Genomic DNA, 15,866 nt, shown 5'->3' on the forward strand with positions numbered 1-15,866 from the left:
TTGGCAAACTATGGATTTTATTTTGTAAAGATCCAATAAATGTACATAAGCTTTAGCATTACTTAAACCGCTCAAATCAATGTTTAACAAAGCAAACCTTTATTTAAATATAAATACAAAAGTTCTCATTCATCTGCATTGATTCAAGAAAAGAATCAAGGGGAAGAACTGTGATTTTTACAGCAGATAAAGATATTTGCAGGCCACTGTGCAGCATGAAGGGTTAATATAAGGCTCATCCCTAATAAAGGTACTCCTAACACTTAGCTGAGCAAAGTTCTTCAACGAACCTTCATTTCACTGATGCTGTAAATTCAGATCAGTTATCTTTTCACAGGATGGTGCTCATCATGCTAGATGGAGATATTTTAACCCGTCCATCCAACTGCTTTCCTAATCCAGGGTTGCAGGGGAGCCACAGCCTATCCTGGCAGGCTACGGGTGCAAGGCAGTCTCATACTTGACCACGAGAGGAGCCTGGAGCACCCACACCAGCACGTGGAGAACATGCAAACTCCACGCAGACAGAACCCCAGGTCTGGAACTGAACCCGGGGCCCCGGCGCTGCGCCACCATGCAGCCCCAGACATTTTATAAAACTCAAAAAAGAAGAAACAAATTCCACCACAGAATTATTAAATGACTATCAGGACATGCTGCATTAACCAAACATTTGCTGCAGTGTAATATTATTTATCCATCTACATCTCTCAAAACAACTTTCATCCAAGATTGTACAGGAGCACAAAAGAAGAGTTATTTGACAACAGGGAAAAGGGTTACATTGGTAATTATTTGCTTTGACACTAAAAGTTCCCCACACTGCATAAAGCTTTTTAGTTGTATTTCATATCTATGCTCATTGGCCCATTAAAACGAATTAAGAATGACAATTTATTTGCAATACATTTATTTTAGACTTTTACATATAAAAATAAAATGGCTTTTTCTTAGCATTGTCTTGCCGGATTGATTCAAAGAAATCTGGAAGTTATTGAAACCACATAATCAAGCAGTTGTGCTCTTCATACATCGTCTTTAAATAAACAACATTTTATTAATAAATCATATTAGACTCATTTTGGGAACACTTTAAATCTTGCACAATTAAAATATATTGCAAAAATTGAGACTGAAATGGCGCTATTAAATGCAATTTCTTAGTTTGCATCTAGAAATCAACAATACCTAGATATATAATCTGATTTAGATTAGCTTTAACACTTGGATGACTTCAAGGCACTATGCAGTTACCATAATCTAAGGTCTAATGTACAGAAAATATAGCTCCTGTGATCTCTGGTACCATTTTTGTTTTCAAACTCTAACAGCAATCCTCTCCGAATTAAAGAAAAGGCTTACTCAAGCAACACTCAAGGTCCTGAAAATACTGACCATTTTTACATTCAATTGAAAATGAATTGTTAAACCATCAGACGGGTGTTTTAGTGCAATTAAAAATTCTCCGAAAAGAAAGTGAATGTCAAAATAGGAACCTAAATGGTGCTATTGAATGGAAAACGTAACACTTGAAATCATTTTAATCAATGTATCTATTTTTACCACATAAACAGACCTGCTGCCCTATGATACCATGTGCTATCCCCTGAGACTCTAAGGATAGAATTTCTATTAAAATATTCCCACTGCTAAATACTAGTGCTTACGGTTTCATTTTCTGTATGATAAGATACATTTGCTAAGTAAACAATCCTTACACTTGTCAGCCTTTTTAAAATAAAAAGCCATAATCAGAAAAAAATCACAAAAAGTAGCAGCAAAAGATCCAGTGTCATGAACAGACGAGAGCAGACATCCCTCGTGGGTCTTAATGGTTTAGATCCAGCTGATTGTAAACTCTTGGCCCAGATTGAGAACCAGGTTACTCACGGTTAAAACCTGTAAAACAGATAGGAAGAATAACAATCAAATACACTTTCATGTTCAGATCATCAATAAAAAGCCGTTATTTCTCTGTACAGTTCTTATAACACAAAAGGGAAGATAATTATTTCAGGAGTATCTATAAAAGAATTTTGTACCTAGAAATGTGTCCAGCTACACTGTAATAATGAAGTTATTCCAGAAAAAAAACACTCTGAGGAAAAAAGTGCACTAAAGATGAACCTGCATTGATAAAAACAGGCATACTGTAAGCAAAAAGACTCATTGATTTGCAAGAGTAAGAATAGTTCAAGATAATATTTTGCACCTGGTTGGTTTTGTAGGTGAATGGAGTTTCTTTTGAATTCACAGTAACATTTGATGGCATCTGTTTGACTCCAAAGAACGACACCGTTTCCACTGTAATGTAGGTCGCCTCTATATTCTCATGAAGCACTTTGGAAGTGAACATATTCTAGGAAGACAAAGACGAAAACCTTTGAATAACAAAGATTATTTCAACTCAATAAAACAAAAGGGCAGAGCTTTAGCCTCTACAATACAAAACATTTTTCATTTTACTTGAAGAAATAGGATTTCCAGAAGACATGCCAAGTTTGTGTTAAGAATGATGCAAGTTCTGGAAATATATAGCAGTGAGTAAGCCAGGAATAAAAGAAAATCGCTTTGCCAGACAAGAAAACCACAAAGCACACATGGAAAAATTATGCAAATATACAGCTTTTGCAGTGAGTAAGACATGGACTTAAGTAATTAGTCATAATGAACTCCTCTTCTGGTCAGAGAAACAATACTTTTCTCTGTGCATGTACAAATCCATCAGAATACTGACATTATGTCTTTCGTAGCTGCTTTCAAGCAGAGAGTGCTTTTAAATGTTTAATAGCATGTATTTGAAATTGTATTTCTGAAACCCCAAACTTCTGGACAGCAAAGATGCTTTGACAGACCTAAAGAATGTGCATCTTGATGAAAGTTAAATGCCTACAGTGTATTTTCAGAACAAGAGAAGACAAACCAAGACCAAGCCTTTTTTTGGTTGGTTTTGCCAAACCAAAGTAGTTACACAATGCGTTTTTTTTTATGAAATATATATTTCTATGAGATCAGGAAAGTGCCTAACCAGTGTCCCAAATATAAGCAACAAACCACAATTGAAAGGTCTGCATTTTCTTCACAAACAGCTTTTTACCCAGAAGCCATTCAAAGGTAATGCTGAATAGAATGTCTTGGCAGAAAAAGCCCAAGGTATCATATATCATATCGCTTGCTGAAATACGTTTTCACTCCAGGTCTGTCCTTTGGATTCAAAAAGACATTTCACTGCCTTAACTGTGATCATACAATTAGCTACAATTAAAGAAACTGGAAAGTAAGTCTCCGTTTCTGCTGGGATCCAGGTTCGTTAGTTATACAATAGATGACTCCTGAACGGCATTTTAAATTAAAGCCTTTCATTTAGAGCTACAATTCTCTGTCCTGCAAGTTAGAAATTTGTGAAAGGATATTTAATTCTATTTAATAGCACATTACAAATCTAACTGTTTAAAAGTCTATGGTATTGTTAACTGAAATATAACTAATTCTCATCCCATCGATGAAAACAAATCTAGCTCAGAAATTACAAATTAATTACATGTTAAATGTAGATAACCTACACTGTTTCTTTCAAATTATGGGATGGTACTAATTCCTCTGCTTGTAAAAGACTGGAGCTGAAGAGGCACTAGGGGATTTGGGATTGTAAATAATCCAATGGGTTATACTGATCAGCAGAGAAAAAGGGGTTTTATTACTTCAAGGAAAATGGAGAAAGCTTAATGAAGCCAATTGCAGCAGACGCATGTATCATGTCTCCTGAGCACACTTAACGTTTCTCTACTCTTTTCTCTCATGCTAAGGTAACACTCAAGGATGTTTGGGGTTCCACAAAACAATCAGTGCTTCACTTTTTAAAAGCAACTGAAAAGTTCAGTCACAGAAAGTCATCCACTATTCTCATTCTCGGTTGAGCTGTACTAATTGAACTGGGTCTTAGGGACTCACTTGCGCTGAGAAAAGTGAATTGAGGACTGCTGTGGTGTCCGTTAATCACAGTAAATTAAAAGGAATGTGTATTTCCCATCCCTGTAATTTGCACTGTATACATGAAACTGATTAATACTGAATATTCTGATGCATATGAAAAACTCATTGTATATACATACAAATGTTCACCTCTGCAAAATATACAAAAAAATTTCCATAAGGTCAAATTGCTTTACTCTGACTCTACAACAATGTCATTGTGCCACTTTTAGGATTTTAAACTTCAGCCTGTACATGAATGCAAAATAAGCAACAGTGTAAAAGGCCTGCTGAGAGAACCTGTCATCTCACCTCATGCAGCAGCATGTTTTAGAATAAACAGCTCGTTTTATATGGAAAAAAAACTGGCGGTATAGAATGTTTAGGAAAGCCCGTTTTAAAAACGAGACCTTTACCTCAGCACGTCTTTTGCTCGCAACATAAGCCTTCCGTTGTCTCCTTACCTGTGAGGCACTGAAGACGATGTAGGCATACTGGTCCGTCTCGTAGGTGTCGATGCTCTCTCCATCATCCCAGAAGAGGTCTCCTTCGGCTGTGCTGTCGTCCGACAGAGCTACAACCAGGTGGAGAGGGTTGCCAGTACTGATCCACAGTGTGGTATTGGGGGTCTGGGGGACAGAAAATCCCAAACGTTACCTTGCGTAGTAGAGTTTTACATCTTCGACTCCACTGGACATAATATTGTGGTTAAGTGTAAGAAGTGCTATGGGTGGTTAAACGTTATGCATGAGTGAAACTTTCAAGTGAAGGTGTTATGTACCTACTTCAGGCCATTATCTCCTGAGTACAGAACATGCAAAATTCTAAGCTGTTTCTCAAGCAAATGAGTTCAGAAACGTGAACTGCCCTGAAAAACAATATAGCAAAATAACTATTCATATACATAAATGTCAACAGCACAGAGGAAGTTATTGTTACGTAGTGCATCACTTCAAGCTGTTTACTGTAAGACTTTAAGTCAATAAAATCTGATCCTTCCAGAGTCGTACGGAACCTTAAATGATGTCACTGCAGTTAAAAAGTGCTGAACTGTTTCTCTTTGGTGATGCTTGCACTCCACCCCTCACTGCTGTCCAGATGCCTAACTGTTTGGAGAATCCAGATGGGCACACCTGAGCGGGTATCACAGAGCCCTCTCGGACGTGAAGATTTATTTTGTCCAACGGGGCCTGTAGCTTCACCTCTTCCCCAGCGCTTCTTAACGAGTCGCCCTGTAATAAAGCAAATCCTGTTATTTTACTCACTGTCACTTCTACCAACTTATTTCTAACCGAAAATAACGAAAATACTTCATTTTAATTTAGGAAAAATATTCTCAATTTAGGAAATTCTCCGCTATTAAATGAGGCAGCTGTCATCCTGGTAAAAACACGCCTGCTGCTGGAATTTTGTTGAACTCCAAAACATGCATCTATCAGGAAATAAAAATATCCCAGTGGTGCCAAATCTTGCAACTGGAGTGCAGTTCGTCATTTACAACACCAGAGTGCAGCATTGCATTGCTCTTAGACATTTGGAATACATATTTTAAAGACATGAAAAGGGGATTTTACTTCTCTAAAATGTTTTTCTGCTAACATATACTGAAACTTGCTTTTAATGACGACACCTACAGTATGCTGGACTTTCTACGATTTCTTACCGTGTAGTAATCATACCACAGCCCTTTGGGAAAATATCCAACAACATAATCAACTCCAGGATCTAACACTGGGGTCACAAGGAGGCTTCGTCCCCACAGGAATTGTCTGTCAATGGCATAGGTCTTCACATCATCAGGAAACCTGAAATTAAACGACTCTTCTTTATCTCTGCATCGACAAGCAAAGACACTACCTTCGGTAGTGTTACAACAACCAATTTGTACCCTGAATGGTTGGATGTCAAGAGCTAAGTGAGGCCAGGGCTGTTCAGCAGCCTAAACGATATCGAGGTCTCTCGGGCAGGGGCTCCACGTCAGTGGGGAAAGAAGGGGGTCGCCTACTAAGTGTAAAGAACTTGGGGATCCTCAAGGTTAAAAGCTGCTGTGTGAATGGAAGGAACTGTAATTGCTACAACCAAAGGAAACAACCCAAGTTGAGCATCTCTCTTTAGCATGGCATCATGATCGACTACACTGCTTTCAATCTCTTTTAGACTGCTGCCAATTTATTCAGTTAAAAACAAATCAGAATATTATACCTTCTACCTTTACAGTATATGCAAGTGTTAAATAAAACTGCCAGTTGTCTATAGCTTTCAGATCAAATAAGCCAGAGCCGGACCTTTCTAATACCGATGTCTTCATCAGCCCCTGAATTCTGTGGTAAGTGATGGCGTGTTGATGTTCTCAGATACTAGCTCCTTCAAATTATTGGTTAATCTACATTCATTTGCTAAAGGGATAGCAGCTGTAGTAGTAATGAAGGTCAAAACAATGTAATGTATTACAACGTTATAATTAACTCCTGTCCTAGTTGCACTTGGCATTAATGAATCCCCATCATAACAAAATACTACTCTATAAATCCTACCGAGAAATTTAATTGTATTACCTTGATACAAACAGCAAGATGTTGACTTACTAGATACTTACTAGCTGAAGACCCATTGGAAAAGTAATAATTAAATTAGAAAAGATAATGGGAATGGAATTCGTGATGGAAAAACGTCTCCGTTTCCAACTATATCACACAACACAGCATTGTTTCCTTCAAATAACACCCTCCATGCCTGTACGAAAAAAGGAAATGCTTATGTTTTGAATAATGAACGCACCGAGTGGTATTTTCTTTTCTAAACCGAGGAAAGAGGGAAACCGCGATGATTCATCAGGAAGCACTCACTCGAACAGAAGAGCGCGCGCCACCGTCCAGCCCTCGACGTGGGCACGATGAAACAGGGTGTAGAGGAAGGGGAACAGGCTGTAGCGCAGCAGCAGAGCCTCCTTCATTGCGGTCCGGGCCAGGGGACTGAAGGACGCTGGGTCCTGTGGCTGTGGACATTTTTTTAAAAAATAAAACAACCTTCAGATTTCAAGCAGAAATTGTCCAGCCCGTCCCGGACAAAATGCGTTTCTGAGCAGCAGAAACTCCGATGTGCCGTTGGGCGAGAGTGGCTGCGCGGGTACCTGCTGGTCGATGGAGTTGTGGTTGCGGGAGAAGGGGTAGAACGCCCCCAGCTGCATCCAGCGAACACACAGCTCTTCTGTCGTACTGCCGCTGAACCCACAGATGTCCGCGCCAACCAGGGGGATGCCCAGAAGATTAAAATTCAGGATGCCTGCCCCCAAGCAAAAAAAAAAAAAAAGAGTTAAAATGATCCTCCTCTGAACGAAATGGAAAAATGGAGAGAAAACACCTGAGTATAGAAAACCTCAGGACTTTACTGGTCGCTTTCCCATTCTGGAGGCGAACACGAACGCCTTGGTAGTGGATATTCAGGCCCCAGGGAACAGGCTGCCACAGTGCCCACTGTACCTGGGATGGACATGGACAGGTCCTTCCACTTGCTCCCGTTGTCCCCCAGCCAGTGTCCGGAGTATCGCCCCTGACTGGGGAACGTGGAGCGCGAGATCACAAAGGGGCGCTTCCCCACGATCTTCCTCAAGGCGCTGAGAGAAACGGGAAATTCACTGTTACCTCCGGTGTCACTTCTCAGAATCACGGCAGCGCGCCTTTTGAAATCGCCCCACATGACAGACCGCAAAACACAACACCTTCGGAAGGCAAGCATTTTCCCCCCAAACCAGCTTCGCAAATCCTACAGGTGATAACAGTTACTACCTCCTATCTGTTATTCGTTTCCTAACAATCAACATGCCGAAATAGAGTTTTTATAATCAGACACGATTCAAGTCGGATACTCGCCTGGCAGAAGCCATAGCCTCCATCAAACCGTATAAGCTGTGCAAGTTATAATGGACTGACAACTTCTGAACGGCAGAGGCACAGACCGTCTTTGCCCGAAGTGTACCTCCAAGAATCCCTGAAAGTCAAAGAAACAAAAGTTTCCCTTCTTAAAATGCATCCTGTAGTAAGGAACACCATAATCACCTTTTATTCAGCAGGACGTCTCGGCATGTCTTTTCATGCTGTGCTCCTTTCAAAAAGTCTTCAATTGAATCCCATTCCAACAGGTCATAACAGCAGGACAGCCGCACAATTATTAACCATTACAGGATCAAAAAGCCACGAGGCACACAAACCATGCAGACTCAATTCGAACACTCTTCATTTTAAGGTCTTGCATAAACACACATTTTTAAAGGATCTTTAAGCTCTTAAGGAAGATCGCTTCTGTTATATCTTTTCATATCCTTAGATCTGACGCTTCCTAAAATCCTACTTTTGCACACTTCTTACCAGGGGTGTAAGGTGGGTTTTCCAAATCATTAGAGGGGCAGCCGTTAAGTGATCCATCAAAGAAGTTTGATGGCTCATTCATATCCTGCCGTGGAAAAGGGAAAAAAATTACTCTGTTGCTCCATTGCCAGATACACTGCGAAAGGCATAGGCAGTAACTTACAATCCAAAGCCCATCGAAAGGGACTTGGGTGTAGAACTTCTGGAGATTTTCGTACCACCACTGGTGTGTATCTGGGTTCGAGAAGTCAGGGAAAGCTGTAAGCCCTGGCCAAACCTAACCAAAGTAAGAAAAGGAAACGGGTCATGATGATGGAAAACAATGTTTTGACACATCTTGGCTGCTTTGATAAACTCTGCATCAACTGAAAAGGGAAGTAATTTGTTATATTTATGCACCAGCTTTAAGAATTTGTGAATTCCCTAACACTTCGGAGAGATCTTTTTTCAAAAGAGACCTTATGTCTTTAATTACGCTGAATAATCCAGCAGCAAGCGCGGCGCACATCCTTGTCAAGAATTAATTTACTGCACTCGGAAACACACTCCTGAGACGATGGAAGTTACGCAGCATTTACAATGGAAATAATGGGCCCCGGCTTTTTTTTTCCAACCTCCTTTAATATGAAGTCTTTCCACACTTAGGAAAGAGGAAATAATTAGTCAGCTGAGTCCTCTGTTTTCTACCTAAAAAAAGAGTTACTCACATAAAGAAGTGAAGATCAGAATTAAGAACTGAGGAAGCATTCTGTACTCAAAATGTAGATTGAAGTATGAGACATCAGGTTAGTAGTTTCATTTTCAATAACTATTTAAATCCTTCTTGATTTTTTTAGCCTCTCAGACATGCGTTTCGTACAGTGCAACAGAAAATCTTGTTTTCAGTTACATATTAACTTCAAAAATTTATAAATGAGGTTTACTTTGGAACCTTACCGACCAAAAAGATGGATTATGACTTATACCTCTTAAACAGCTTGCATGAAAACTAACTGGAGTATACCACACCTTCCCAATTAACGTGTTCCCATCCGAGTCATTGATAAAGACTCCCCGCCTCAGTCCTTCATCGTAAGGCCAGTAAGATTCTGGGGGCTGGGTGCTACTGATACCAGGGTCCTGCAAAATGGATTTCATGGAGAAGGGTGAGAAAATGTAATGAAGTTCTAGCAAGTGGTGATATCACACAAAAAGCCATCTCAGTATTTGAAAACATTTATTTTATGCTTAGCTTCTGTGCTTCAGAATTAGTTTATTAATTATTGATTGAGGAAGAGAAAGGTGCCCAATGTCCAAAGGCATCTACAATTCCCACAATTAAAACAAGTTTTGTAGACACGATAAACAGGGAATAAAACACCTCTACATATAAAAGAGATTGTTTTTTTTCTTGTAAATGAAAAGAGGAAATACCAGGATCATGACATAGCGTTGCCCTTTTTTATGCAGGTCCTTCACCATTTCTGGGAGAGTGGAAAATCGCTCAGGGTCAAAGGTGAAATCCCGCGAACCATTCATGTAATCAATGTCATTCCACTGTACATCCTGAAACACGCCAATGCAAGAGAGTGTGATGTAAAGCAATGTGGAAAAAAAACACTTTTTTTTGCAATCGTGAATACAGATAATCTCATAGATCAATATGAGCTTGTAGAAGTAAATCCAATGTTGAAGATTAAAAAAACATTTCAACTTTGTCAGATGTGTACAACAGGTTGAAAAGCCAAAGGGTTGCTTTTCATCTTTTTTTTTTTACTTCTCAGTGTGGAATGAATCTGTTACGTGTTCCTCTGTGATTTGCACCCCAACACAGCTCCACACTTTAAAATATCCATATAAGAGATAAAGAAACAAAAGTTTATGAGGGACAATGCAGTCCTCGGACATCAAATATAGGTTTTTTTAATCTTTAAAGAAAAAAAGCCCGTTGGTATAAAAACCTGCCCTTCATGTACAGCCATAACTGGAAGACTGACAGAGCAAAAGCTCTTAAATACTACAGCACAAGGTTCAGGACATGTTCAAGACACACACAGCCATGAGGTACCTGGGGTATCCCATAGTTCCTCATTGCCTTGACTACGTCCCAGGTGCCATTACTCGTCTTGTATCCCCAGCGACAGAGGTGAAAGCCTAACGCCCAGTAGACTGGCATCGCTGGGACCCCTGCAAGGAGCGAGAAGGACAACATCGACGTTTGCTTTTGCTCTGGAATGATTTGAAGATGAATCCGCGATCCCTCCATGCATTCTGCACTTACCTACAACTTCCAAGTACTGCTGAACAACAGAGTTGGGATCAGGACCCAAGAAGATATAAATATCCAGGATTCCTCCGATGGTCCGCCAGGTCAGAGCTGGAGCAGGCTGAAGTGCAACATCTGGAAAGACAATTTCCCTCTGCATTTCTAAACAAGTGACAAGTACAGTGGTGTGTGGGCTGGAAACATGCCCATATACTCAACATCAAAGGAAACATTTCTGTTTCGGCATGCGTGCCTTTTGAAAAGTATACAGATTTGGAACAGCGATTAGAAGTTTTTGCTTTTTTTTTTACTGAGCCATTATAACTCCAGTGACTTTACCTAACTAACCACCACGTTAGTAAGTGAGTTGATGAGATTATTTAACCTGCTGACTGTGAAGCCTAGAGAAAAGAAGAACACAGAAAAATACTGTTTCTTGCTTATCAGAATGCCTTCAAGCCATCAGTATGATGGAGGTAGGATTAAGTCTGCTCACTGTTGCTCATCATCTGTCTAGAGAAGACAGACATCATCATCGTGCTCCACCTTTGTGATTGTTCTTGCAGTGCATCAGAAACACCAGGGCACACATCCCACTTACTGGCACTTCAGCTGTGAGGAGGCACTTCTTAATTAACATTTTTATGCATTACTTCAGTCATACAATAAGCAAAGGGGACCGTACAGTCTTGCGCTATGACTCACCCATGGCATTGCTGTTCAAGAGGAAAACTCCATGTGCAGATCCGCCTGGCTCGATGCCCAGGTAGAATGGATGAACTCCATATAAGTTAGTCAGTTCCTTCAGAAGGATATTAGCAAGGAGAGAATAATGCTCAATTAAACTATTTCACAAATTGCAATAACTACAGTGGGGGAGGACAGCTGCAGATACAAAATCCAAGCAGACAACAACCATGATAAAGTACACATCAGATAATATTAAATTATTAATTAATATTAAATTCCTTTCCATTAAAGGAGCTTTTACAACAAGTTTATTACACACAATGAGCTCTATATGCATGGAAAGGCATTAAGGTCACAATAAATGCTAAGGTTTGAATAATAATCTGTCATGTTATTAAAGTCTCTCAATATACTTTTGTTTTTGCATCTAATTCATCTAAAAAATCCCCCAGGGGACAATGCAGGTCATGCAAAATGCACAAGATGAACTCTGCTCTCTAATGTTTGGACTGGAAAAGCACATTTTCAAGTCACAGAAATCAGAATGCAGCATAACACAGAAACATTCTCAATGAGTTTCCATAGTCAAGTATTAAAACACTTCATGGTTCAGAAACGAAGGAAATGATACAAAGTTTTGAGACTAAGAATTATTGCGGAACAAGTTCGAGTAGGGAGCTGTGTCAGCATGCGTAGGCCGCAGAGGAACAGGCAAAGGTTTATTCCTGCTGAAAAGAAAAGTATCAACACCTTAAGAATGCTCCACAGCCGAAACATTCTCTCTTTTCTTTTCCTTTCAGCAATAATGGAACAAACCTTTCCCTGTTCCTGCTGTGGAATATGTTTATTAGACATATTACACGTATTTAAGCCCTTGCCCTATAAAGTAGCCCATTTAAATAAATTCAGATGTCTGAACTAAAACAAAACCCGTCTCCCCCAGGGAAACGTGAAGGGTTACCATGGGAGGCACGTCCCGAGCCCACAGCGTCAGGGTGTTCCACTCGACGCTGTGGAGGAAGCCAGCGCGATGCTCCCCAAGGCCATAGACGTACCGCGAGGCCAGAGCCGTGGACATCTGCAGGAACTGCTCCGCGAAGAACAATGGGGCCACCGTCGTGTTTATTCTGCAGGAAGCAGACGGAAATAAGACAGCGCGGCCTTGAACTCACCCTAATCATGACAAATTACTTTCAACCAGGCAAAGTAAGGCCGGGAAATACTCAACGACTTCAAATATCTTGGGTTCATAAACGTCAAAAACTTTGCATCCAACCTCTCATAAGCACTGCGGTTCAGTCAAGCATACCTATCGTCACAGTCAGAGAAAAGTCAAAACTCCCACTGAACAAACAGATACTGCATCTTCGCATGCGCCTTGAGGAAAATCACAAGTTTTTGGCATGATTGAAATGAATTGACTACCCATAAGGGTGAAGCACCTGAGAGGTTGCATGATCATTAAATCACCTGGTTAGTGAAAGGATTGACTGGGCATCACAAATTAGGCGTTTTAACCTGTGTCATGTCAAGTCCGGTGAAAATCAAGAAAAATATACTAAGGAAGTATATACTAATATACTCCACCTTCATGCCATCGATACGTTTGAGGCTAGACTATTGAAGGAAAATGTTGGTTGCTGTTTGGGGTGTTCACGGGCCAATAATTTCTAACCTTCAGAAGACTGCAGAACAGTCCGTCAAAGAGATCCATATCCGTTTGGATTAATCTACATTAATCAAGACCTAGTGCCATGTTTGCTCTGCTTCCTGTGGGCTCATCATAACATCCCAGCAGAACAAGTCCTCACTCTGCTCATGTAACAGTGCACAGAACCCACAGAGCTTGTCCGTGCTCCAGGAGCTACACTTGACAGATGTAGCATCCGCAACGGCACATATACAGTATATAGGTTATATTACTCCTAACGGGGACTAGAAACACTACTAGACTGCGATTTTATCATCAGCAGACAGTTTACTGTCGATCAGCACAACAAAATGACTCATGTTGCTGAGAAAAGGTCAGAGCACCTGCTAAAAAGACTGGAATTTTTTGGATAACGTTCTTAATTTCTGTAGGTTCAAATCATTTATGTGTTAGCTTAATGGCCTAAATATTTTTGTCAAGGGTATTTTCTGCTGCTAATGTCAACATCTGCCCAGATGACTTTGATGAATTCAGAAAAGTGCATACTAGTAGAGTATATTTGTCAGTCCACTTTCATGCTGAAATTGAAAGAAAAGAAAAGAAAAAACCATACAGCACTGTTCCTGTTGATGTCCTTGTTACTATCAGGCCAAATGGCGTCTTGGAGAATAGCACTGTATAAGCAGGGTTTGAGGCCTTTTGTGTGGCCAGAGGCACAGAGAGAGGAACTTCGAAGCGAGGACCAGATTTGTCTGTAATCTAGAATAAAAAACATGATGAAAGTTAGTGACTCACCATAGTTTTTTAGTAATAAGAATATCAGAAATCTTTTTAATCTGACACAAATCTCACATGTAAAAGCTAAAGCATAGAAAAGAGTAAACAATTCTCTTGTACTTGTAGGCTGAGTCACAGTCCCATTTCAATTGCTGGTGAATGATGTTTCTTGATATAAATGACTACAAGAATGCAGTACTTCTGTGCACAGGTTGTGAATAAAGACTGAGTAGCAAAGGGAAGCTATTGAGCCACTTGGTCACCTGCGTCTTCAAAATGAAAATTCAGCTGTCGCTTTAATTCTGCAGTATGACACTGCTTTACAGGAAGAGAAACTGGCCTGAAACCAACCTCCAGATATTTCTCAACATGAACTTTCGCAAACCTGGGATAGTTCAGTATTTGAAGTTGTGATTTGAATTTATTTTCCATACTTATGACCAATGAGTTGCCACACAACTTATTCCAGTATGAAAGCACTGAATGAGAAAGAATTTTAGAAAAAGCTCTTACTTTTACGTGCAGTCTGGAATCTGTCTCGTACATGACATCGAGCTGGAGGGTCTCAATATCTCGTGGATAATGGGTCTTCTCCTTCTTTGTCAGTTGCCCTATATACCCTAGTGTGGTGTCGTTTAAACTATCCAGAGTGTAAGTGGGGAAACTGGGAGGGTAAAAACACCAAGGAACGCCATTCTTGGCGGGAGGGGGCTCAGCAGAGACCTGTATGAAACAGCAGTTCCTGGCCTCACACAGCTCCCTCGTCACCACCACGCCACTTTCTGGGTAGCAATCAAACCGGTGGCTCTCGGGGATCGCCCGGCAAGTATCGGGGTCCGCCTCCCCACTCGCTGCGCCCGCAGCCGGGGAAGGGGATGGGGCCCGAGCGGGAAGCTCACTGCCAGGATACTTCAGCCAAAAGATGGTGCCGACGAGCCACGAGCAGCCCAGCGCAAAGAGAAACGTGCCGAGGCCTACGAAGGCTTTGGACGTGGAGCACACGCCTTTCTTCTGGCTGCCCGGGCTCTCTGGGGGCGTCTCCTCCCTCCTGGCCTCAGCAGGGGCAGGGGCAGTCAAGTACACGTCTTCCGGGGTCAGGAGCTTGTAGGAGACCATTCTGGCGGAGCAGGAACCTGGGAAGCATATTCGTTCCATTTAAAACCTGTTCAGATGTTTCATTCACATGGGGACAGTGGAGCCAATCACAGCCATCTGCCTGGTAACTGGTATTGCAACTCGACTAAGGGTTAAAAGGCCACAACCAGAGCTTTCAACGTTTTCTACTTCAAGGAACCACTTTTTATTTCAAGAAATCCCTCTCCATCAGGGCTCCCGATTCCAAAACTGAAATCACACTTCAGTTTATCATCATTATACCTGACTGTACTGTCGCAATTCCAGCCACTTTGAGCTGGAGCCTAACATGGGGAAGTGCAGGTCACAAGACAAAACTGTGCCCTGGACAGGACACCAGCCCACACACTACTCAGGGAGCAATGCAGAGACACTGAAGTACAGGGGACAGCACGTCTTTGGCCTGTGGCGTCCTGAAGAAACCCCACACAGACAGAAATACAGATGGTGTCCCACTCTGGAATCAAGAGCTGAGAGGTACTGCAGCACAACTATTATATTATACAACTGTTAATGTATAACCCGAACAAAAAGATCCAACCCAAGTGCTGCTGTCGGTCCGATCAGTTGCAGGACCCGCGAACAGCTGATCACAGGGGGTGACATTATTAACGTACATTTACTACGCAATGAGACCCATGAAGCAAACGTGAAATGCCAAAACATATAAACTATGTAAACTAAAAATGACTGATAATGACGCTGATTCTGCTTAACCGGTTTACTGTCAGGGTGAATCAAACACAATACCGAGGACAGTTAAAGGCATGCAACGCTCACAGTATTGGGGCGACAATAAATGCATCTCTACCTGTGATTCGGTACTTTACAGTCGTCTTTGATAACGGAATGCAACGCAGTTTTCTACTGTTTTACAAACTAAAACGGTTCGCCCTATTCAAACAAACAGCCGCATTACACTGCAGCGAAAGGAATGGTTGTGTACATATATAAAGATCAGGACCTGTTAAGCACGGGAAGACAGCGCGGTAAGAGTTCGGGTTTATTCAAAACATGGTTTCTTGACAACATT

General features: G+C 41.1%; 2 protein-coding genes across 2 annotated transcripts in view; one reads left to right on the top strand and one right to left on the bottom strand.

Annotated features, from left to right (window-relative positions):
• Window positions 1-15,866, bottom strand: part of gaa2 (alpha glucosidase 2) — a 16,038-nt gene continuing 172 nt past the window's right edge. The window contains exons 2-20 of the mRNA XM_069180769.1: window positions 14,213-14,832; window positions 13,536-13,681; window positions 12,233-12,398; window positions 11,287-11,383; window positions 10,597-10,716; window positions 10,384-10,502; window positions 9,750-9,881; window positions 9,345-9,455; window positions 8,500-8,613; window positions 8,337-8,421; window positions 7,842-7,959; window positions 7,452-7,585; window positions 7,103-7,254; window positions 6,819-6,967; window positions 5,636-5,777; window positions 5,106-5,204; window positions 4,437-4,601; window positions 2,213-2,359; window positions 1-1,899 (exon numbers count right to left, since the gene is read on the bottom strand). Of these exons, the coding sequence (XP_069036870.1) occupies window positions 1,837-1,899; window positions 2,213-2,359; window positions 4,437-4,601; window positions 5,106-5,204; window positions 5,636-5,777; window positions 6,819-6,967; window positions 7,103-7,254; window positions 7,452-7,585; window positions 7,842-7,959; window positions 8,337-8,421; window positions 8,500-8,613; window positions 9,345-9,455; window positions 9,750-9,881; window positions 10,384-10,502; window positions 10,597-10,716; window positions 11,287-11,383; window positions 12,233-12,398; window positions 13,536-13,681; window positions 14,213-14,815 (2,862 nt within the window). The 5' untranslated portion in view covers window positions 14,816-14,832 and the 3' untranslated portion in view covers window positions 1-1,836. The remainder of the gene's footprint in view (window positions 1,900-2,212; window positions 2,360-4,436; window positions 4,602-5,105; window positions 5,205-5,635; window positions 5,778-6,818; window positions 6,968-7,102; window positions 7,255-7,451; window positions 7,586-7,841; window positions 7,960-8,336; window positions 8,422-8,499; window positions 8,614-9,344; window positions 9,456-9,749; window positions 9,882-10,383; window positions 10,503-10,596; window positions 10,717-11,286; window positions 11,384-12,232; window positions 12,399-13,535; window positions 13,682-14,212; window positions 14,833-15,866) is intronic.
• The window catches only part of mafk (v-maf avian musculoaponeurotic fibrosarcoma oncogene homolog K), a 24,190-nt gene continuing 23,527 nt past the window's right edge, over window positions 15,204-15,866 (top strand). The window contains exon 1 of the mRNA XM_069180771.1: window positions 15,204-15,310. The gene's annotated coding sequence lies outside the window, so the exon portion shown is untranslated. The remainder of the gene's footprint in view (window positions 15,311-15,866) is intronic.

The sequence above is a fragment of the Lepisosteus oculatus genome, chromosome 19, assembly GCF_040954835.1.
Source record: "Lepisosteus oculatus isolate fLepOcu1 chromosome 19, fLepOcu1.hap2, whole genome shotgun sequence".
Taxonomy (NCBI): Eukaryota; Metazoa; Chordata; class Actinopteri; order Semionotiformes; family Lepisosteidae; genus Lepisosteus; species Lepisosteus oculatus.